Source organism: Mya arenaria, chromosome 8, assembly GCF_026914265.1.
Source record: "Mya arenaria isolate MELC-2E11 chromosome 8, ASM2691426v1".
Taxonomy (NCBI): domain Eukaryota; kingdom Metazoa; phylum Mollusca; class Bivalvia; order Myida; family Myidae; genus Mya; species Mya arenaria.
Genome location: NC_069129.1, coordinates 65866605 through 65890779, shown reverse-complemented (window position 1 = coordinate 65890779; position 24175 = coordinate 65866605). Strand labels below are relative to the sequence as shown.

The 24175-nt window shown below is 34.9% G+C and overlaps 1 protein-coding gene across 1 annotated transcript; it reads right to left on the bottom strand.

The window, feature by feature from the left end:
* Positions 1–22909: 22909 nt before the first annotated feature.
* On the bottom strand, positions 22910–23797 carry LOC128244484 (uncharacterized). Its single transcript, XM_052962486.1, has one exon. The coding sequence runs from the start codon at positions 23795–23797 to the stop codon at positions 22952–22954; it is 846 nt and encodes a 281-aa protein (XP_052818446.1). The 3' UTR covers positions 22910–22951.
* Between the last annotated feature and the right edge of the window lie 378 nt (positions 23798–24175).

Sequence of the window (24175 nt, the reverse complement as noted above, 5' to 3'; positions counted from 1 at the left end):
ATTTTAAACACTGAAATTGTATTCACAAATTGTAATTGTGAACACGAAGAAAAATAGAAATTCCTTTCTTCATGATTGATACGACTTCCGTGGACAGACTGTGTAATGGAATTGTTAATGAATTATTTATTATGACCACTATACATGAGCAATTACACATCAAAGGACTGATCTTGTTTAATTGGCTTTAATATTATGTTGTAAAGGGTTTCAAATGTGGTATATGTGTACCTTTAAAGTGACACTCGTATTTAAAACCAATACATACACATGTATAACAAACATAAATTTTGAGTGATAAAAATTCTTACGAAATATCATGTCTTTATGGAAAATATTAATGATAACAAAATTGTAACCGTGTATTTACTAGCTGAAATATTAAATGACTGGTGAGTGCTAAAAGATTTACAGTGATCAACAATTATCTCATAAGGTAGAAATGCCGTGTTTTCTGCATCTCTTTTTTAAATTAAACACGAGATTCTTCATAAGAACTATTGTTTTCGATATGTATTTATTTATAGTTGTGGTAAGTCTTAATTGGAAGAGAGAGTGCATCTTTAAATGCGAATGCAACGTCTTCAAATCCATCGATGAACATCGCATGTAATACATATTTAAAAATCAACCCCACATGCAGTTGGACACATAAAATGGACCAGCCCCTACATGCAGATGGACACATTGAACGGATAAACACCTACAGGCAGATGGACACAGTTAATGGACAAGTCCCTATATGCAGATGAGCACATATAATGAACTAGTCTCTAAATGCAGATGGACACATAGAACGGATCAATCCCTACATGCAGATGGACACATAGATTGGATCAACCCCTACATGCAGATGGACACATATAATTGATCAGCCCCTACTTGCAGATGACCATATAGAATGGATCAGCCCCTACGTGCAGAAGGACACATACACTCGATCAATCTATATATGCAGATGGACACATATTATGGATCAGCCCCTACATGCAGATGGACACCTAGAAAAGACCAGCCCCTCCATGCAGATGGACACATATGATGGATCAGCCCCTACATGCAGATGGACATATAGAATGGACCAGCCCCTACATGCAGATGGACACATATAATGGATCATCCCCTACATGCAGATGGACACATATAATGGATCAGCCCCTACGTGCCGATGGACACATATAATGGATCAGCCCCTACGTGCCGATGGACACATATAATGGATCAGCCCCTACGTGCCGATGGACACATATAATGGATAAGCCCCTACATGCCGATGGACACATATAATGGATCAGCCCCTACATGCCGATGGACACATGAAGAACAATGTGCATTTTATATTAGTGTTTGGATGTCGAGTATGACATACATGATATATAAGATACAATATTTGCTTTGCAAGCATTTAAACCATTATGACACTTAAACACTTTTGGGGCCAAAACGTTTCGCTGTATCCAGTCATATAATGTCAACATTCTACTTCCCCCTCAAAAGAGCGTAGATGCTGGCCATGGCGAGTCTATCATTTTCATATCTATTTCGGCCACGCGGGGACAAATTACGGGCATCTAAAATTATTGACAAATATTAGTTTTCCATCAATGCCAACAGTGAACATTAATAATTGCACATTTCGCCGGTCTGTGATGGATGCTAGCACCTTAAGATCCCAAGACGTCGAGGGACGACGGGAGAACCGGTTTCTCTTCCGCCTCTCTCCTGGATTAATTGTAGCAAAGTGCAACTTGCAAACAAAGGGTCAATTATATTAGTTGAATATTGCTATTAAATATGATTTGAGCGTCACAGGGCGATAATTTAGCGCCCTTTGTTTAGCGGAAAGGGTGAGTGTTATTACCGATATTGATCTCGATGTGCCCGGGCAATGTTACACTCATCTCTGTTATGATGATTTAAGATGATCTTTTGTCTTCCAGGTTCTTAGAGACAATTATGTTATTAAATGAGTGTTAATGCCGTGCCTCAGTAACATGGCAACTCCTCATGCAGGGTTATTATGATCGCAGACGAGTGTCAGAAACAAACACATGTACGGGTTCAAGTATTGACCCGAAACGTCAATAGGCCAAACTGCTGGCTTAACCGTGGACTTCAACAGATCTTCGCTACCGCCATCGTCGAGCCAAAGGAGGTTTCGGGGCCATAGCAGTGTGCCTCTAAATAGTTCTTTTTCTTATTGTTTTAATCATTTAACTACAACAGCTGAACCAAACGAACAGTTTCACTCATGAGTTATTAGTATTAATCATCAAAAAGGTGTATACGAAATACAATGAATAGAAGTGAAATGCCGAAATGTAACCTTTTTTAAAAAAATTATTTAGATGGGTTGTACTACAGCATACAGTATTGTCACACAGTGTGTATTGTTTTCATTACCACTCAATGGTATTGTAAATGTTTTCTTCCACGTGTTCATAATAATTATATACATATCAAAGGGAGCAAAGAGGAAACTGCTGTCTCGGCCGCCCTGCGCCCTCTCGCGGTGCCGCGGCACAGGGCTGGCAATTACCCCGACACTTTGTACGCGACAAGAGAGATACGCAATTATTTCTCGGAATTTTGACACTGGGTGATCATTTAGCGCCGAAAACAGATAATTTATTGGAATTTTCTTTGGGAATATCAATAATTCAGAGAGTACATTATCTTTTACTCAGTTATGTGTTTGTTAGAAGTTGAAGCTTGGCGTGAACTTTGTGCTAGGTTTTCTCATGTAGATTGTCTTAAGGTCGTGCCTATTGTGAGGCAATTATAATTTAAGAATGAAGTATGATAGACTAAAACAAATATAAACAGACTTAGATATATCTTCAGTCTAAACCCGTTGGCTCGATATCCCAGTGACCGGCAAAATACTTCGAGCATCGCGAATATCGAGCCAAGCAGGAATGAAGTCTAAACCCGTTGGCTCGATATCCCAGTGACCGGCAAAATACTTCGAGCATCGCGAATATCGAGCCAAGCAGGAATGCTTATATAGAGTAAAACAAATCGGTCCTTTACATCAAGTTCGAGCCAACGAGGAAATCGAGCCAAGCGATATCGAGCCAACGGGTTTCTCCTGTAATGGATGTCTTTCAATATTACTATAGTATTTTGTTATTAATTCTCAATTGTACCTGGACTTCAAATTGACACTATGTGAGCACAGTTCAATACAAGGGCTGAATGAGTCATTGACATCCCTGACAGTAATATGTATAACCGTGTACTAACATTTCGCGATTCAAATTAATAGTTTGTCTCAAACATTATCCTCAATTTACATCCTTCAGGATTTAGAAGTTTAGAAAGAGGCCTGCAAATGACTTGCAACCCCGCGAAGCACAAAACGCGTGCATTTTTATGTATCTCTCCAGAGGAGATGGGAAGCCTTACCAAGAGACGTTATTTACATTATTTTGAATATTTTCCCTCGACGCTATCAATCAAATTACAGCGTCCAGTTTTCATTTAGCTCTTATAGCTCTTTTTGCAACCCTCACATCTCAAGAAAATATCACTGTCACATTAATTGTCATTTGGCCCACTGAATTAATGACGACAATTCATTTGATAAAACCTCTTGTATTGGCTGTCCCTGGTTCTGAACGTTTTCCATTATTTTGATAAAGAAATATCTGGCCATAAACTCATTTTCTCTGTGTTATTGTGTGACAGGACACATCGGAAACACTGTGTATAGCTCACCTCTCGAACTGGCTAATAATCAGATATATACTCCTCAGCTAATGTCCATCTATCCATCTTTCTGGGAGGCCAGGATTGAAGAACAACATTGTTGTTTTTTTCTCATTTATTTTTCACATAGATACATATATCAGTACAGTTTTAAATTCTCAACATATACAACATATCTGATAGGAAATACATATATTCAGAAACAATAATGCTCTCACACATGCACACGCACAAACACTCCCTCCCACACGCGCACACACGCACGCACACATACACATTTCATACACACCCGATCGTATGATGTTTATACGATCGATGTCCCCTGTATTAGATTCCATTAATGTTTTTTTGTGTTTTTTTTAAGTCTAAGAGTTCTTTGTATGGCTAATTGTGTCTTTTATTATTAAGTTATATTGTATGTTTAAGTACTTCCCATTTTTTGTTGTGGGTTTCAAGTTTGTCATTGTTCAACGCAATTTGTTCTTTTATTTTAATCCTTAATCTCAAATACGTCAAGTATGCATCAAAGGATAGTGTTCTGTTATTATACTTGGTTGAATGTATATAAAATTTCATAAGAATAATAAGAAAGTTGCATATGTTGTTGTATTTGTTTTTTGTCACTGTTCCCAATAAAGCTTCCCAATAGAACAACATTGTTATTAAAGGTTTTTTTGAGTACAAGGACCCCGTTTCATTAATAATCACAGGAGCGCTTTCGTTCCGCGCTTTCGTACCCATAATCAATTAACAACAGTAGCCTTGCACTGTTAAAATATCCACAAAAGGATTCCTTGGTCTATAATAACGGACAGTCTCATGTCTGAGCCTAGACTCAGACTCAGAAGAACAAACATGTTTATCAAACTTTTTTGAAATTAAGAATCATATGACCATGACTTTTACGGCAAATAATGCAAACACTTTTCATTTACCGTCAGACCACATAAGGCGCTTCCGTGATATTTTAAATCTAGTAAGATATAAGAAAATTTGGCGATTCTTTACCATCATTGTTGAACTGGTGTTATTGTCCAAACATTTAACACGACACAAATACAATTACTGTTTGTTTGTTATATTTTAAGATTAAACATTACACACTTCACTCTGTATAACTAATTTACGACACCAATTCATTTGGTGACCAGAAATGATATATCCAAAGCTCTGTGATTAATTGGCATATAATATGTTCGAATTTCTTTTCGAGTAGTATAGTAATTTTTACTTTTTGGTATTGTCTTGTTTTTTTTTAATATCTAATAGACTGGACGTTAACCTTCATTTCTACCCGACAAAACTTTTCCAAGGTAATGTGTACAATATAATATGGCATTAATCTTTATTCTGGTCGAATTGAATGCCAAACTATGTTCCATTTCACTTTCTTGTAGTACGAAAGGCATCGATACTCACATCTGGAAACAAATGCTAAGGCCTTAAAACGTTGGCTAAAACATTAGATAGAATCAGCGAATGACCATGGTGGGCACAATACTGCAAATATAATTATAATCTAAAATAAATTTGCTTCAGTCTGAAAGGCACTGGGCTCTCCACATCAGCACCACCATAGAATATATGTATATACAAATTTCTTTTATTTAAAACTCGTTCTATTCAGACTACCTGTACCGTAGTGGACATCGCTTCTTTCGAGAATGTTTGTACAAATCACAGGCAAATCCAAGGCCCCGGCCGAACCTCATAATATAGAAAAACACTTTCTATGGATAAGCTGCCTTGTTAATTCATCTTATTCGTCTATTGGTAGACACTTTACATGACGAGCGGGCCACTGTATATCAAACGTCTAAGCAGCGGACATTCATCTTCGTTATAACAGGGCGAACGGCATTCGAATTGTAATTATGTTGTGGAGATAATAGAAAATTAAATCACAGGCCGGCCGTATGATGGACCGAGGCAGGCCGGATATGGGAATGTCTAGCTTTTAGTTACTTATAGCAAGATATATGCACCAGACGTTCATATGTGAAATGAATGTAAACAGCTTTCATGTAAACAAACATGTTCTTCTTGTCACTCGCACGTATTACATAAATCGAAACAAAAATAAAATAATGTCATTCAAAGGTCTGGTCTCTTTTTTTTTTAAAATAGCTAATATATATTTTAAATATACGGTTGTTCGCGAGTGTTATATACTGATTTCGTTCTTATATTTTCATAAGGACAGATCGATGGATATGGGACAGCATATTAAACAATTTGTACTGTTGTTTCTCGAACCTTTTAACAGTTTTACCATCCTGTTTAATATACCAGGATTCAATAAAAGCCAGACTCTATGATTGCACATGGAGTCTTTACTTAGTTCACGGTTTTGTATTTGATTAAATCGTACCGTTGAATCGAGTGCTTGAATGATACGATGCTTATGTTTTCTTGCCTTAAAGCTAATGTACGCAATCTCGCAATCTCGCTACTGAGAGTTTTGATGCAAAAATAACATCTTGCTATATTACACCCTTAATTTGGGCATAGAATGTAACGTTTCGGGAGAGGACCGTAACTGATGTTGGCATAACTCGTGGCCCAATCCCTGTGCATGCTTGATTTTATAATGTCGGTTTAAATATTGTGTTGAAATTTGCATTGATATTCTCATTATCGAATGTGTTTACATGCAATAAAATATTATTAAATCAATTTGGGCATTTGTATTGCTAGCTTCGTGAAAGTTCCTTCGTGTATATTGGCTTGTTCAAAGAAGCATTCAATGTTTGCTAATGCATATATATATATATATATATATATCATGGTGAAGAATCACGTGACTTCAACGGGGTTCTCACATGGTTCAACACGGATCAAACCCAATGTAAAGCAATAAGTAAGACATTAAAATCCAGTGATTTCTAATGAGTGTTCGCTGACAGTGCCAAGACATCATACCCCAGTGGCTTCCTCAGAATTTTCACTGACTGTGCCAAGACTTTCTTAAAGGAAATTACTGGGGGTGATTTTGAAGACTACCGTTGATAATCCTGTCTGCCATAACGTCTGCATATTTCGTCGCCTGAAAAAACACAGAAAGACTAAATATAATGATGGCTTCACTGGACCAAGATAAGTTTCACGAATATTAATAATTACAAATCACACAAGAGTACATGGAATTTAAATAAATTTATAGAGAAGTATTTTTAGTAACCTTAAATCGAAGTATGTAGTTTATAGAGTACACACATGTTTGCCTCGAACTTCCTTCGTCGCGTGCCAGGGCGATTCTTCGCTAGGTCTGTTAAAAGGCATTTGGTAGTAGCGTGGAATGATAATGACTTTATCTACTAAAATATCTGCATTAAACACATCCCCGACCTGCAGTAATTGAAGTCTGCATGGTTGAATCCTCTTGTTTTCTCTTTTGTGATAATCATGTCACTGCAATCCGCTAATTTCAACCACTTTCGTGCATATGTTTATTATTTATAGAGCCCCCACTTTTGCAGACGTCTTATGTATCTAATAGAATTAATACTCAAATTTAGATAACATTAAATTTTAACGAGTTTCATGCATGTATTGCGTAACATAGCAAGTCTGATGGGAAAGTGATTAGGCTTATCATACGGTGGATGCGAGATTATCCTTAATCTTTCTTTATTCCCACAGAATTTTGATATGGTAAATTACGTTCTTTAAAAGGGGTCAAGACAAAGGGTAGCACACAACAGGTTAGGATTATTAATTCGTTATTAATGAAACCAAGCGCAGAAACATTAACTGCGCGGTAACGAGGGGTCCCTGTCTGGGTTGATATACCTGGCTTATGATTGATGGGGAGATGTGATTCCTGCCCACGTCTACTCGCAGACACGTCCTTGGACTAATAACGTACTAGCTGCATGTGACAATGCCAATAGGAGTTTAGACAAAGACTCCAGAGTAGCCAAAGACAAATACAATTATGTATGTACGTCTGTACCTGGGCGACACAACAATACAAATGATGATCACCATAGCATTCACTAGAACTTATATGTTTATGCAATAAATGGAGTTGAGAAAAAATGAGAATTATGTAAGTATTCGAGCTAGATTTACAAGAATACTTCAAATGGAAGCATTTTCTAAACTTTTTTTAATGTTATACATGTATTCAATTATTAAATCCGTTTGCATGTATATAACTTAAACCACAGATTAAAAAGATTGTATTTGCAAGGAGTTGTGTATGAGAAGCAACAACAACAAGGAGGTAGACAAGTCTATAAGAACCAACGAGCGTGCACCTTCGGAATACAACCAAGAGGGTCGGCGTCACGTTTGTGACTCCGACGGCGGTCATCACGCGCCGAGACGCTCAATCGGCAACGCTCCTCGATCCATTTACCCCTGGCGGCCATGGGAGCTATGGCAGAGAGGTACCGCGCTGAAGACGGATATGTTTGCACCCGACGCCTGCGTGGAAGGCACAAGTGAAATTGGGCGAGAACAACATGACATGATAATGTTAAGACATGCAGACCGTTTGTTACCATAAAATACATGGAACAAGTATACAGAACATGTCTTGCGTATTGCCGCATGTAATGTAGTTCTTATCGCATATACTAGAAGATATGTACAGCCACAACTGACAGTGATGAATGGTTCTGCGACTCGCTAGATTCTTTCCAATATTGTTACACTAAGAACAATTTCGCATAAAATGCTCTTAAGGTAGTAAGACCATCATTTCAAACTATGATCAGCTTGATAATTTCTTAATGTGTATCATTTTCTGGATTCAAAAACAAAATTTAAAAGAAATGTACCGTCAAATAACAATTTCATTTAAACTTGAATTACTCTACCCCTATTTCAGATTTTTTATAAAAACGAGAAATAAAAAAAATATCTTTTTTTTTTCTAAACAGTGTGGTAATAATTTGGTATCAGTGAAACAAGAAATATATTTGCTCCAGAAATAAAACATTATTGATCACATCACCAACATAGAAATTAACATAGTGTTTCAACAAAAAATGGATCATTTCCTTGTTTAAAAGCTGGTTCTAGAAATACTCATACCTTCTTCATTACTAATTAGCTTTAATTTTTAGTGGCATTAGCCAAAAAATCAAAATGTTTTACCGCCTCGTTTATAAAATAGAGTTCCAATTCCCAACTCTCAGCCATGCCAGCAGGTAAAAAGGTCTTCAAAGAAGCTATTATTTATATGTATTTAATTACTTTTTAATGAAAATAAAATATGTAAAAATGTTATCTCTTGAAAAAAGAGAGATTTTTTGTGATATATTTGAACCTTTATTTTAAACCCTCAAAAATTTTGTCGTCCTGTACTTATAATAACAACATATAGGCTAAAATATTAAAATTGAAGAGTTTCAAGGTTAAGGTTTTCATTAGGGGTGTGCTTTAAGGCGAGGAAGGGTCGGATCTTCAATCATTTTAAATCTGTATCACCTTCACCCATGGCAATACATCGATATTTTTATTTCATTAATTTTGTGTTCATTTTCAATCCTGGCTTTAGTTCGATTCACTCAAATGAAATTATGTAGCAAAATAATATGACTATCGGACAAAGATAAATTCAATTTATGTATTTAGTCGACTAAGATCTTTATAAAAACGACCTCCAGGGGAAATGAAGTTTACACCGAAAAAAAAATCGAATGATGTGTGTTGTCCGAAGACGTCCATATTAAAAATGGATCTACCTGATATCAGATTACCTGAGAAACGAGGATGGCGCTGTTCCTCGATGTTTCATGCCATAAGACCATGTGTCACACAGAATTGCTGTGGTGGTTTTGAAGTTTCATACATTTACGGTGCAATCGATACACCAACCATCACAGATCACATACAACAATTATATTTTATGACGTCTCCAGGTTATCTACGTCGTACATCTATTTTTTCTTAATTTACAATTCCAGTACTTGTCATAATTATACAAATTACAACGGAAACGAGCATGTAGCATCAATGACAACAGGGCACTTTCACGTCCACGTTATTTGATATGTGACCATGATTGAAACAAATTACATGAACTTCTCGTTTTCACAAATTACAATTAATGTATAGATATAACTGATGATGATTATAATGAGCGATGGCAAAGTGGGGCTGCTTTATGAAGTCAAGATCAAAGCACAATATCAGAAATTGTTCTTATAATTTCTTCTTTGCACGATACGACCGGTCGTTAAGTAGGAGCAAAAAAAATCCATACCTGAAGACAAACATGTTTTTTTTGCTACAGATGATGATCATAGTGAGTTGCATGATTGTATAATGATAATAATAATAATGATGATAATAATAATAATATATATACTGATAATAATAATAATAATAATTATAATACTGATAATAATACTGAAAATAATAATAATAATAATGATAATAATAATAATAATAATAATAATAATAATAATAATAATAATAATTGATAATAATAATAATAATAATAATAATAATAATAATAATAATAATAATAATAATAGTAATAATAATAATAATAATAGTAATAATAATGATGATCATGATGATCATGATGTTCATGATGGTTTATTTCAATGTATGGTATAAAAAGTTAATGCATATTAACTTGCGGTGAAACCCCATATTTGTTTAAATGCCGTCAAGTCTATTTAAAGAATCTTACATAAATTAATATTGAACTGATTTTAAACAAACGTAATTCGGGTAGAACCCTACACACGAAAGCCCGTATGTAAGGTCAAATTTCAAGTATTATCTGTACCTGCCCGTTTCTTTTGTACCTGAGTAAATAAGCAGAATTTTGGACCTGACTTAAATGTCATAGCATTCACAAACCTATCCTATGTTGATCTAACTCTCCATATTAACCAAATCACAATTGCTTGTTTCCACATTAAACAAACTCTTATAATTTTTGGATGTACTCTTTCTATTTCTTTAGACTTGCCATATCCCCATACGTCACAGGAATAGATGAGAGTATCACGAACTAAAACTCCAAATACGTGCAGTTGCATTGATTTAAACTTGTAAGACAAATGTAGAATCGACGGAGACAAATCTTAAAGAACTTGAAAATTCGGCTTTTCATTTTTACACAAATAACTATGTTCAAAAGAACAATACGCCAAAACCGGTTTGGATGCATTTAGCAAAGACCAGCACTTGAATACCGTTGCATTCGATTTTCAGCGTTGCTTACTTGTATATTGTCTAGTGGGTCTTCTGTCCACAACACCAAAGCTTCTCTCTCGGTCCATTTTCCGTAACGGTCATGTATATTATGCTCAAAATTTTCCACCAAGAAGCTTCGATCTTCACCTCTTGGACTGGTGCTCGATATGCATAATACCCATACACTTGAAAATAAAATGAATGAATAAGTTTTATATAATTGTGTAATTTATGTATAGTGTTAAAGGTGTTGAGTTGGGTTATAATCGTACTGTTTTATGACTTGTGGTGTTAAGATACAGTTAATTAAACACTGTATGGCAAGAACAAGGTCAGTTATCAGTCTAAAGCCGGTCATAAACATTGGGGTTTGAAGAATATTCCGGAGAGTGTCGGGCCCATCAATACGAAGCATTATGTGTAACTTATTTGAGCATCTTTCATCACTGGAAAAAGACATAACTCATTGTCGATAGCGCTATTTATGTCCATATATCATTGGAATCGTCTTTAAAACTCCTCTGAAGTAATAATGAGTTGGAATTTTATGAGGAATATGGAAAATAGCCTATGCATAAATAATCAGGCGAGACTGGTCGGGTGGAATATGGAGACTGGCGGTTCTGGTCCTCACGTGCTGGGAAGGCACATTGACCGCTATGAGCTGAACTCGGGTGTATGCCCTAAACCATGTTGAAAAGGCATGACAATCTTACTTGTACATCGGATACCAAAATTATTTTTAGCTAGATGGTCCATTTTACAACATAGTAGTTTACTTTAACAAAACAATTCGGAACCTGCTGCAGGATTTTCCCTTTTCTTACAACCCTTAAAAGCAATACCAATTTTGTCTATGATTACATCTTCATACAAAGTCAATCTTACACGTTGTGTGGGCCGGCGTGGCTGAAACCCGGCGAATATGATGTACAGCCAACTTCCGGGGATTCCCCGCGGCCTGGCGCCTGTCCGCACCGCCTCTCTGCTTCATCACAGACTTCTTTATGTGCCTAGTTCATTCCACATAATAACGTGTTAAGCGATCATATCGCATCCTAATAACGGCTTTTCGTCGAATTGGTCCCCGAGATGAAAGTTGAATCCAATAATTTAGTATATTAGAATTATCATTTTACGATGATTCGGAAGATCATATCGCCCAGAATACACTGAATTATTTATTTAGGCTCTATAGATCAGTGATATTTTATTATTAGTTCTATCACCAATCATGCAATCCGCAAACTTTATTTGCCATGATCATCTATCTGTTCGAGTATAATTCTTTTTGATGCATAACAGAGTATATAATGACTATTTATTCTATTTGATATCCGAAATTACAGCTTAATTAAATTTACTTTTTCCCTGTAAGTTGTCGTGTGTTGATGAGGAGAAGGTCTGGAGATAGAAGCACTAATTACGTTATGAGGGGATTCCTGGACGACCTGTAGTGCTGTGTAAACATGACGGAACTGCCGCCGCTAATTGTGATCCCCTGATAGCCACACCATGTCCATGGGGCTGCTGTAGACCCTTCACTCTGGCATGGATACCGGACTACCTAACCAAGCTAGTCAGACAGAAGGCACGTCGATTGTCTTTGTTAAATGTTACTGAATGCTTGAAAACGCAGGTGTAAGAACCGCGTTGACGATCATCTAATCTTGGAGACTGAAGGTTCGAGCTCCCTGACATTGACACAGGGCCCATAAGCACTAACATCTTAGGTCTGAGTTTGAGATAACAGATTTAGAAAAGCTAACTTTTAAATTGTCGTAAAGGTTCTCTGATTTACTTCTCCAAGGTGTGTTAATTATTGTAAAACATGTTTTTTTAAAACATATGCATCAATTTGCTCTTTAATTATAGCAATTGTACAATAAAACGAAGGTTTGCAGTCATGAGGTTAGGGTCTCAAACACAGACTCAAGGCGTTCGTGAATCTGGAAGGACTTCCTTTGAAATGACACGTAGATCGTTCGTCGACGTCTTGTTTGAAATCATAGTAACTTAAAGATTGAAGAGATAGGGGAAATTGACATCAGCATGGGCTTTACATACCACGGAAGCGATGGTATATTTGTCTTGCTTTTAGAACCTCAGACGAGTTGTTAACGGGCATAACCTTAACTCCGGTGGATGGGAGTTCGAGCTTTCTTGGCGCCGACATTTTAACTTTGAATCTAACCACGGTTTGGTGGTTAGTTCCAGAACACTCTCTGAAGAAACCCTCTCACTGGACGAGTCTAATACACATGGTAATATATACATTTTAATGTTTTTCTGCGATGCAATAACTCACAATTTACAGGAAAAGTATTACAGAAAAACATTGCTTTTTTGCTTTTATGGTATTATTGGGTCATATATCTTTCCATCTCGAGATTGTCCAGCGAAATAACTACGGATCACAATCAATTTTCCATCTTGCGACTTTATAACCTCAGCAAGCTAATTTCATTTTGATTATATGCTATTTATTGCTTTTTCTGGAATTATGACTCTCCCTTATATGCAACAGTCGGCCCGGGAGGCCATATCATCCAGGATTCCGGGCATTATTACTTGTTTATTGCCTGGACACGTCCACACACGGACCTGTCTGCCCGAGAGAGAGGCCCGCCAGGCCCTCCGCTAGGGGGCGCCGCGGTAACATCGGCGCTGATTAATAACTCAATCTCGGAATTTTATCGCCTCTCTGATTCATCTCAAAATACAAGTTTATTGCGGCACAAAAAGAATAAAACATGTCTAATACCGTAATATTATTTTAGTTTGATTTTATTACCAATCTCTGTATACCTTATTTAGACATGAAATGAAGCCACATTTTCTGATTTGGAAATTTCTACGATTTTAGAAGTGAAATTGTTAATGAAAGGATATGCTTTAAAAACGAGAATATTCCTTAGAAAAAACAATTTTTAATGCAGTTTGGATGAAGGAAGTCACGGGTCATGGATGAAAGTAGCGGAACAGTTTGGGAATTAAAATGGGGGGGGGGGGGGGGGGGGTCTGCATTGACGTCTACATGGCATTCATTAAGCTAGATGGATATGCTTGATTTCCTTCGAAATTGAAGAGAATAGTGCGTTTGCCATTTTATTTATTCATAGATCTCATCGCCATTGATGGCTTTGTTACTTTTGTAGATGTCTTGTACGTGAAGATATATTAACAATCCATATTGTGGTTTGCCAGAGTACGTAGAACATTCTGCCTGGCAGACAAGGCCTTGGCTGCCTCGCGCCGGCCGTGCGCGGAAACATCGCAACTGAACTGCTCATATCGCCTGCCTTTACAGAAGTTTAATTTACATAAATCGCCTGCGTCGTCGGATATAACCGTTCATGTTAAATGACATTTGAAGATTGTCATAAATTTTAAATATTCTTCTCAGTGCGATGTCATAAAACGTGATTGATCTCCGTTCATATCACCGCTTGTCATGAAACAATATAGCTGTTTCTGGGCAATTGATCGGAGGTGATTGAAAATCGATCATTTTGAACAAATGTTGAACATTTCGCGTCATCTTCTTGATGTATAACTTCAAACGGTTAGTTTTCGTGGCTGGATTTTTATTGTTTTGAAAATTAGTCAAATGGTTGTACTAGTAGTCACTTTTTCTTGCGAACATTTACACCTTGAAAATATTACATGTACAATTAATCACTACATCGTCTTACATGTACTTGTATTTGTTTATGTGTTACTGTATTTCATCTATTCATACACATGACTAACCATTTATATTTCATATGAACAGTGTTTTAAAGTTAATTTGGGCCCGGAAGACCGTAATGGATGATTATGTGCAGTTAAACGAGAGATATATTTTATTTTTATAAAGATTGTTACCACAAAATTGAATTATACATGGAGTCGGTAAATTTTCAACAAAACAATAAATGAATTTAAGGATATTTATTTTTGGATTGTTTTTTTTTTCAGTAAAAAAAATAAGACGTATGCTGTTAAACTGGCCTCACCTGGATCGCGAATCGTTCATACAGCCATATAATGTACTCGTTCGTGGTTCTTATCTTCACAATCGGGTCCAATTATTCATTATACATCGTTGATGTCAATTCTTCCATGTCATGGCAGGGAGGTAACTGTTTCAAACCAATGAAAATATTTAAGCTAGAGTTACGGGTTGTGGTATGTTTATCAAAGCAAATGAACATACAAAATGCACCTCATACGACAGCTCAATGTCAAAGGGAAGGGACTGTATTGGTCATTGTCAGCATTATAAGTATTACTCATCTACAAGATACGTTTACTTAACAAGATTGGAAACCATTCGATTGTTGAAAATGTGAGCTTGTTTACTATCGTACGTTTAAATATAGTCGGCTTAAAAACTATTCTTATTTAAGTAGAAAAACATAGTTCGACCCGTTTTAAACTTCTTTTATACATAACTAGTGGACAAAATCTTATGGCATAAAATATCGGGAATACTTATCGTTTATTATTCTGAGATCATCAAACACACTTACAGTACGGAACACCGTTAAGGCTTTCGCCTGGAAATGTTTTGATCTGATACTCGATAGTACGATGGTGAAAGCGCCAAATCACGGAACTACGATAACGAAAACGCGACTATACGATGATGATAACGCGACAGTACGATAAAGAAAAAGCGATAATACGATAGTACGATAATGATAATGCAGAATACTATAGTGTTTTCACTTTCATACTGTCGCGTTTTCACCGTTATAATATCGTGATATCGCGTTTTGTTATCAATTAGTGTACATAGTTATTTTCAAAAATGGTACATTGTTAAAATTCTAATAAGGATACATTATTAATCTCCATTTAATAGTACATATTTAAACTCCTAATTAGTATACATAGTTTATCTCCAAATAAAGGTACATAGTTAAACTCCTAATTCGGATACATAGTAAATTTCCGAATAAGAGTATATAGTTAAACTCCTAATTACGATACATAGATAATCTCGAAATAAAGAGTACATAGTTAAATTCATATACCTGACGTTAAATATAGATTCTTGTATCTTGTGGCTTACATTTAATGTTGTCATAATTTCCAGTTTTACAGAGACTGTGATCGGTAGTTTTTGGTTTACATAATCTTAGCCATGTTGAAGACCTTTTTTATACAAAGGTTGTTGTACATTTTTCTAATCACTCAGTTTTGATTTCATTCACGTAATTTAAATTACTGAATAATTAATCACTAATGAGTTTTTAGACCGCATTTGATATGCCAGGATCATACACTCCAATTTATCTTAGGTAGTTCTTAATATAGCTTTTTGGAAATGTTCTGCAACGTTTCTATAAACGAGGTGGCTATACTGCCCATTGCCACTAAACCGGGTTTATGTTTAAACTTTTTGCTACTGTGCATGTTTCTGTAGCTTTTTGCATAAATATATATATATATATATATATATATATATATATATATATATATATATATATATATATATATATATATATATATATATATATATATATATATATATACATGTATCTGGTATATTGCTGAAGACAAAACAAAGTAAGATTAATTGCATTTTTGTTCTACATTCTATCATTATCAAAGTAATACAACATCAGCGAATAAAGCTTTATTGTGCACTTGTAGACTTTCAAAGAGCATTTGGTCTAGTTTATAGAAACGGGATAAGGTTTATGCTTCTAAATTATTAGTGTCTTTAAAATTTCTTAAAATGTTACAATGTATGTATAATTCTGTAAAATTATGTTAACGATCAAATATGTCTCGGGTTATTTTGAATTTTTTATGGGGGAAACATTATCGCCCCCTTTGTTCATTATGTTTGTAAATGTATATCTACCCATATATATGATGCTACTACGATTACATTTAACGAATTACAGATATCCTTTTGTTGTTTTCAGACGATACCATCTTGTTTTCCAACTCTGCTCTAGCATTGCAAATACTCGGAAAGAAGTTTAATGAACATTGCAAAAATGGAATTATATAACTATTGATACCAAAAAAACAACTGTAGCAATGGTATGTAAATTTGGAACTCGAGATGAAAACATTGATATATCTTACAATAATACAAGGCTTAATTCTGTATCTAAATTTATATAGTTCGGAGTCAAGCTATCTTCAAATGGCAATTGTATCAGTCGCAAAAGGCTTAAACCGACCAAATAATATAGGCAATATATTCACTGAACTTACTTTTTGACGTTCTTTTACTGGGATAAGTCATTAAGCCCCTGATATTGAGAAGAGAATATATCTAAAATTTTGGAAACAAGTAAGAATTGTTGGAATTCAAATTACAAACGCTCCCGTGTCTGGTGAGTTTGGGAGGTTACCCTTAGATATTGCAAGTAAAAAACGAATTCTGAAATTTTGCTACAAAATTGGAGCTAACCGAAGGTACTTTGGTGCATGATGTGTATTGGGGTCAAGTAAATAATAATATTCGACAAGCATGGGCAGTTGAGGTAATCGAGGGGTGAATGCGAAAAGGTTCTAAGTGACATTAAATAAAGAAGAAGATAAAACCTTTTCGCTTTCAACCCTCGTAATGCAATTGCTTAATAATTTAGGTTTCTGTCATTTATGGAATAATGATGACATTTTATTGGCTCAGTTTACAAAGGTAAAGAAAGATTCATGATCATTATTGTCAATACTGGTTTTCCCCATTAGACATGCTATCCAAATTAACATATTGTAGTATAAAGTTTAGTTAAGACAATTATTTAAATTATGTTTAAAATGACAAGCATCGTATTTCGCTGACCATATTCATATGCTCAGTTCACACACTTGCAATCGAGGAATAGCCGTTTTAGAAATATTGATCCATCTGATCGTAAATATATATTTTGCCAAATGAATTTTGCACAATATAATTTTTTACTTCTTTTGAGAATGTCCTTTATTTGAAGATAAATGGTATGAATGATTACCTAGAATTACGCCACAATTGTTATTAGCTGATGAACAAAATAGTACCAAAATAAATATGGCTAAATGTGTATACTATTGAAACTTGAAATGAGGATACGTAGTTTAACTCGATATAAGTATATTACATAGATATACTCCCAATAAGGATACATAGTTGAACTTCAAATAAGGATTCAAAGTAAACTCCTTTTTAGAATACATAGTTGAACTTCAAGTTAGCATACATTGTTAAATGACAAATATGGATATAAAGTTGATCACCCATTTAGGATATATAGCTAAACTTCAAATAAGGACAAATTGTTACATTCCCAGTTAGGATGCATAGTTAAACTCTATTTTAGTATACATAGTTAAATTAGGATATAAAGTTGATCACCCAATTAGTATACGTATTTAAACTCCCATTTAGGATACATGGTTAAACTCCAAGTTTGGTTACAAAGTTGAACTCCATATTGAAATACATAGTTGAATTCTCAATTAGGATACATTATTCAACTCCCAATAAGAGTACATAGTTCAATTCCTAGATAGGAACTATAGTTGATACCAGCATAAGGATACATAGGCATATGCCCAATTAGGAGTATAAAGCAACACTCAATGTCAAGTCATCACGATCCTGACCTTCCCAAGCCCTTCTAAAAGAAAACTGCCGTAAGACAAGCTGCTTCTCGCACATCGTCTTCTCAAAAGTAATCAACTGGATGAAAAAAAAACTAAATAGCCAATTAATAATACATTGAACGACTAAGGCCTACCGGAGGTTATTTGACAACGATTGACTGATGCAAAGGGTTAGACAAAATCTCCAACTGCTTGAAGGCTATGGCAAAGCAACAAACAATTTATATATACTATTCTACGAAAGAAGTAAAGATAGATGGGTCTTACATTGCGAAGACAACAGCTTTTACACAGCAAGACAGGAAAAAAACATTTTGACCCCCGAGTTATTGGCAAAGAACTGGACATTGATCTGAATGAAGACATATGAATATGCGGGCTATCCAAGAAGTTCATTGATGTTACACATTAATATGCTATTAAACTGAATTTAAATAAGATACAGCGCCATGTAAAAAGTGAGTGGTCTTTTTCAATGACTGCTTTGTGATGTTGAACGTTGGGCTATTTCAAGTCATCATCTTTTTCAGTTTAAGTTATGTTTCATAGAATCTAACCAAATATCAAGGGCAATCACTCTAGTAACCAAAATATTTCTCAAGACTTCGTTTCAACTTATGTTGCCTGTATACAATTAAATTGTACATGTTGTAAACATGGGTTTGTACGAAAAAGAATGTCAAGAACGTTATTTATTTAAATGATTCAAGAGTGGTGGCTCAGGTTTCTAAAAGTATTGCAAAGAGTAAATTTTACTATTTCCATGTTTTGTGAGAGGTTTTGGAATTGAAATAACCGCCACTAAATTCGTCATAACCCTGGAATAAACAGTGTAAGTGGTCGATATAGTATGCCTTTTGCCTACTTGCATAGCCATTCTCAAGTAAGAGTGTATATAATTAAAAATTTCAAGGGTAACAACTCTCAAGTAAATAATTTGATCTGACTTTTCATGTTTATTCTTCCTAACACGACATTTCATAATATATAATATATAAGTGGTATGTGCAATAACAGAAACCAACACATTAATGTACACTACATGTTTTCTAATCTTAGTCACACATTAAGTTAACTTCAATAACATAATCTTTTTTCGATTGTTAATTTAGAACCATTGCTAGTTAAATTTTAAATTCAATTTTATTGTATGTGTTTTTTCATCTATGTTTACGATCATGAAATAGAGCATGCATTTATTTTATAATGTGCAGTATGATTTGTTTGTTAATCTTTAATTGATTGTTTCAAATGTATGTGTGTTTTTTAAATCAGCATTCGACGATAATAAATAGTATATAGAGTTGTTTTTTCATTACTTTTTTTTAAATATAGTCTATAACGTGTTAGAAAATAGAGAGAACTGGCTGTTAATCAATTGGCTGTCGGTCGCGATGGTATGCTTATAATCACCCTAACCAAGTTTTACAAGAAACGTCAGTTGAAGAGCAAACATGGTAATATGACGCCACGAAAGGCGCGGAAGACGTCCATGCCGCAGACGTCATCGGACGACATGACATTATGCCTGACATCCTACGAAGGCTACATAAAAGCACATGCATATATATCAAAATCGTACTTCCAGTACAAAGTAACCTGATAAAGAAGTTATTTTCATGTTTTAATTGTCAAAATATGGTCTATCGCAGACCATTTTCGAGATTTATTTATAGTTACTCATTTGACTGCAAAACAAGTTACTAACACTACTATAGACGGTTTCATAATAATTATTACGTTTTACTTCATTAACGCCCCTTGAATAATCTTTCGTGAAATGATCATTAAACAACTGCAGACATATTTTTTGGCACCAAGTACCTAAAGTCATTTTCTATTAAATTATTATGTTGGAACATAAAATTTAAATATTCTGAAAATAAAAGAGCACATTTTACATTTTTGCATTTATCATCCGAAAACACAAAAACCTTGAAAACCAACCTACGTGCTTCACATTCTAACCTAAAAACTGTTTAATGAACAACACAATGTTATCGGCAGAATTACATGCTCCAAAAATGGCTTCGATGCCATGAATAGTACTTATTCACTGTATGCTTAATTTAATTATATGGCTCGTTATTAAATCAAATTAATCAATCGTAACTCTTTATAATGCTCTTATTCCGTTATATGGTCCTTAAACTGTGATACCACAAAGTTTTAATGAACCAAAAACAACCCAACTTCATGGTTAATTTACACATTCTATATTTGGCATATATCGTTTACATGGTTTGAAATATTTGGCGAGGCTCTATTTTAAGTTGGGCATCAGTTTGTATCAAATGTTTGCAAAATAACCGAATTATAACAAAGAGTGGTAGAATATGACAAAGGCCACATCACAGAATTATTTGAACTGCATACATACCAAAACATGGCTTCTAACTAGCTGCTTCACCCGCGTTGATTTAGCAGTTTGTTTCTTATATATACCAATGCTGAACCATCTATACAAAACATGATTCGTAAATGAGCCAATGGAGGTGACCACAGGTTAATATTGAAACCAACTGGGGTTGTCTCAAGAAAAGTAATGTCTTTCTGGGATCAATTGCATGAAGAGATCTGGTATCAATTTTGTATTTGCTCATTTTTTCCCTTTGAAATAACTATAAAAATACAACCATAGCCTCTGAAAACTTTAAAATGCATGAAACTTGCTGAAAATATAATTATCGTATGAATTACTTACAACTAACCCGGATTTTAGTAGTATACTAATCTTTTTAGCCGTATACTTTGCCAAAATTTTCCACTCCGAGAAATCAGTTGGTCAAGATTTTCAGAAAAAGTTTAGGATTTTAGAGAAAGTTCTCTATAACCGTGGAAAGAGTTCTTTATTGCGGGGTTTATGATCTTTATATGACAAAACATATTCCAGTATAAAGAAAGTTATCTTTTAAAAGCCTACCTGATTCGAGAGCTTTTGTATACATATTTTTATGTGCACTTTACCAATAAGTCACTTGGACTCTCCACCGTGAGTCATTATTGGATAAACACATGCGCTGCACACACTATCGGTAAACCAAGTCTTTTTCAGGAATGGGACAAATGCCATTGAATTCAGACAAAAATAAATAGACAAACTCAAATACGTTTCATGCATACCATGCGTTATCCTAAATTTGAAAACATCATTTCCAGCACTGACATGTCATCATAAAAGGAAAAAGCTCTACTTTGCCTTATATCTTGGCCGAAGAAACAAATTCCCAACAATGATTGTTGATCACCAAATAAGTTTTTTTATTATTCAAGATAACATTATAAGAAATTTATATGCGTCTCAATTATTTAAATTTAGGAATTAAAGGGACTGTGTCACAGATTGGCACCAAAAGAAGTGTTTTTCTGTAACGAATCTCAGGACAATTATCTAATAGAATGTGTTACGCTTTGATATCATAATTGTAAAAAAAGTACCAAAATGTAAAAAAATATTTTGTCGGAGACCGGGTTCGAACCAGCGTCCCCAGATTGCATTCCAGTGTCTTACTCACTGCGCTATAAAGGCTTATTCTAATCGGGTGACATAATTAAGATATACACCTACCTCGGTAAAATCACGTGATAACACCGACTAGCCAATCACAGATAAGGAATGAATTCTACCTGGTAGACATACCCAGTAATCTTTTTTAATGAAAAATACGAAATAACTGCTAAACTTAAATAAATTGTAAACTATGTGGTACTTCAGTTAGCAAGTTTCAATGCATTGTACACATCGATGCCAAGTTTATGTCAGTTTTCGACAATTTTCTTTTTTCGCTATTTTATCATACGTAAGACAGACCCTTTAATCATTTTGCTTGAATCAATCTCAAGGCCAAGGTATTAGCACAGTGATTGTGACTATAACCTGACCTGGGTAAGAACCAACTAAAATTCAATCTGCCTATGACTTGGGTAACTCTGTGAAGAAACCGGAATCAATACCTCTTCCACAACGATCAATACCTGTACCTTTATTAGTGTTATATGGCTCTTATGGTAAAGGTATGTAAAATGTAATTCATATTCAAAATAGATTAAAATGAGTTGTGCATATTATAATAAAAAGAATATTATTTCTATTTTCTTGTTTAATTTGTAACACACATTGTAAATAGTTCAAGTTTACTTAAAGCTGCACTCTCACAGATATACCATTTTTACATTATTTTATTTTTTGTCGTGGAAAGAGCAGAATTTTGCGTAAATATCTGCAAACCAATGATATAAGATTGCTGACAAAAAATCAGATCGTAGATTTTCATTTTTCCGTTCGAAAATTAATGTTTTATGACTTAAACCGTTACTAAATGTTTAAGAAAAATGCATAAAACATCAATTTTTGAACTTAAATATAAAAATCTGCGATCTAATTTTTTGTCAGCAGTCTTTTATGACTGGTTTTCATGGATATTCGCAAAAAATGGCTCTTTCCAAGACAAAAAATAAAATAGTGAGAGTGCAGCTTTAATGACTAATCGTGCAATTTAGTCCCGTTAAGTTTGTCTTCATACCACAGTTTCATGTGTTTGAATCTTTCCAGTTTACTAGCATGTCCTATAATACAGTTGTTGTGCACCACAACGGCGTCTTCTCTCTGTTTATCATTGTAGTTTGAAAAATACTGGGATTCATCTGGAAATCTCTTCGTATCCAATCCCTTTATTCTAACTTTACTCTCGTGGTTATGGACCATGCCATTGAAGCCGTTCTGGTCGTCCATTCTATTTTGGAGGTCTATCATCCTATCTCTCCAAGCTCGGATCAGCTCAATCGTATTGGCCCCTGTCCTAACTGCCATAAACCCCGTACAATAGCTAACACCCTGGTCCAGCTGAACCCAGAGGTCGTAGTCACCCGTGAAGTACTGGAATGGTGCCTGCAGCCAGACAGTGTCCGTGTCAATGTACAAAATATTCTTCCCTCTTTCTAAGTAGTCAAGTATATGCTGTGGCCTTTTGCCAACGAGCATATTAAATTGTTGGGTTTGAAAATTAACGGAGGAGTTGATTGACACATGCACACTTCTTTCTACAGTCATTTCGCCCAAAATAGATACATCACTGTTCATTAGTTCCTTATGAATTAGGTCGTCTTGTGCCACAACTATAAGCGATGTTGACAAGTTGAGTTTCTTGAAATGCCAAAGCCAGTTTCTAAAAAAGTCCAAGTAGCCATTGTTGACCGTCATAAGAATAGTCCAATCGCGACTGTCATTCAGTGGTTTTCTTGATAACACAAGTGTATCATTTGTCTCAAATCTGATGGCTGAATTCTGCATGTTGTTCAATGGTTCCCTGCTTGAAAAGCGTTTCGCCATTACATCTAATCTTTTGTTTAAACTATAATCGTTCAATGAAGCTGTAAGTGTCGTGTTTCCCATCTTACCGTATCGTACAAATACCAGAATGCACACCAAAACGATCACAAACATAACATATTTTAATCCATGTGATGGCATATCTTCATTTATAAAGTAATGAAATCATTTAATAGTAATTCCTGGCTGCAAACTACTACGTTATATGCATGAAAAGTAATAATATCTCAACTGATCGCTGCATTAAGAATAATCACCTTATCTTTGGAGAATAAGTTTAACTCATTCCTAACGTAAAATCGTTAGTTAAGCTTGAAGTTTTTTTATCAATTTGAATGCCCAAAATGTTGCCGATTCAATTTATATGTACGACAAAAA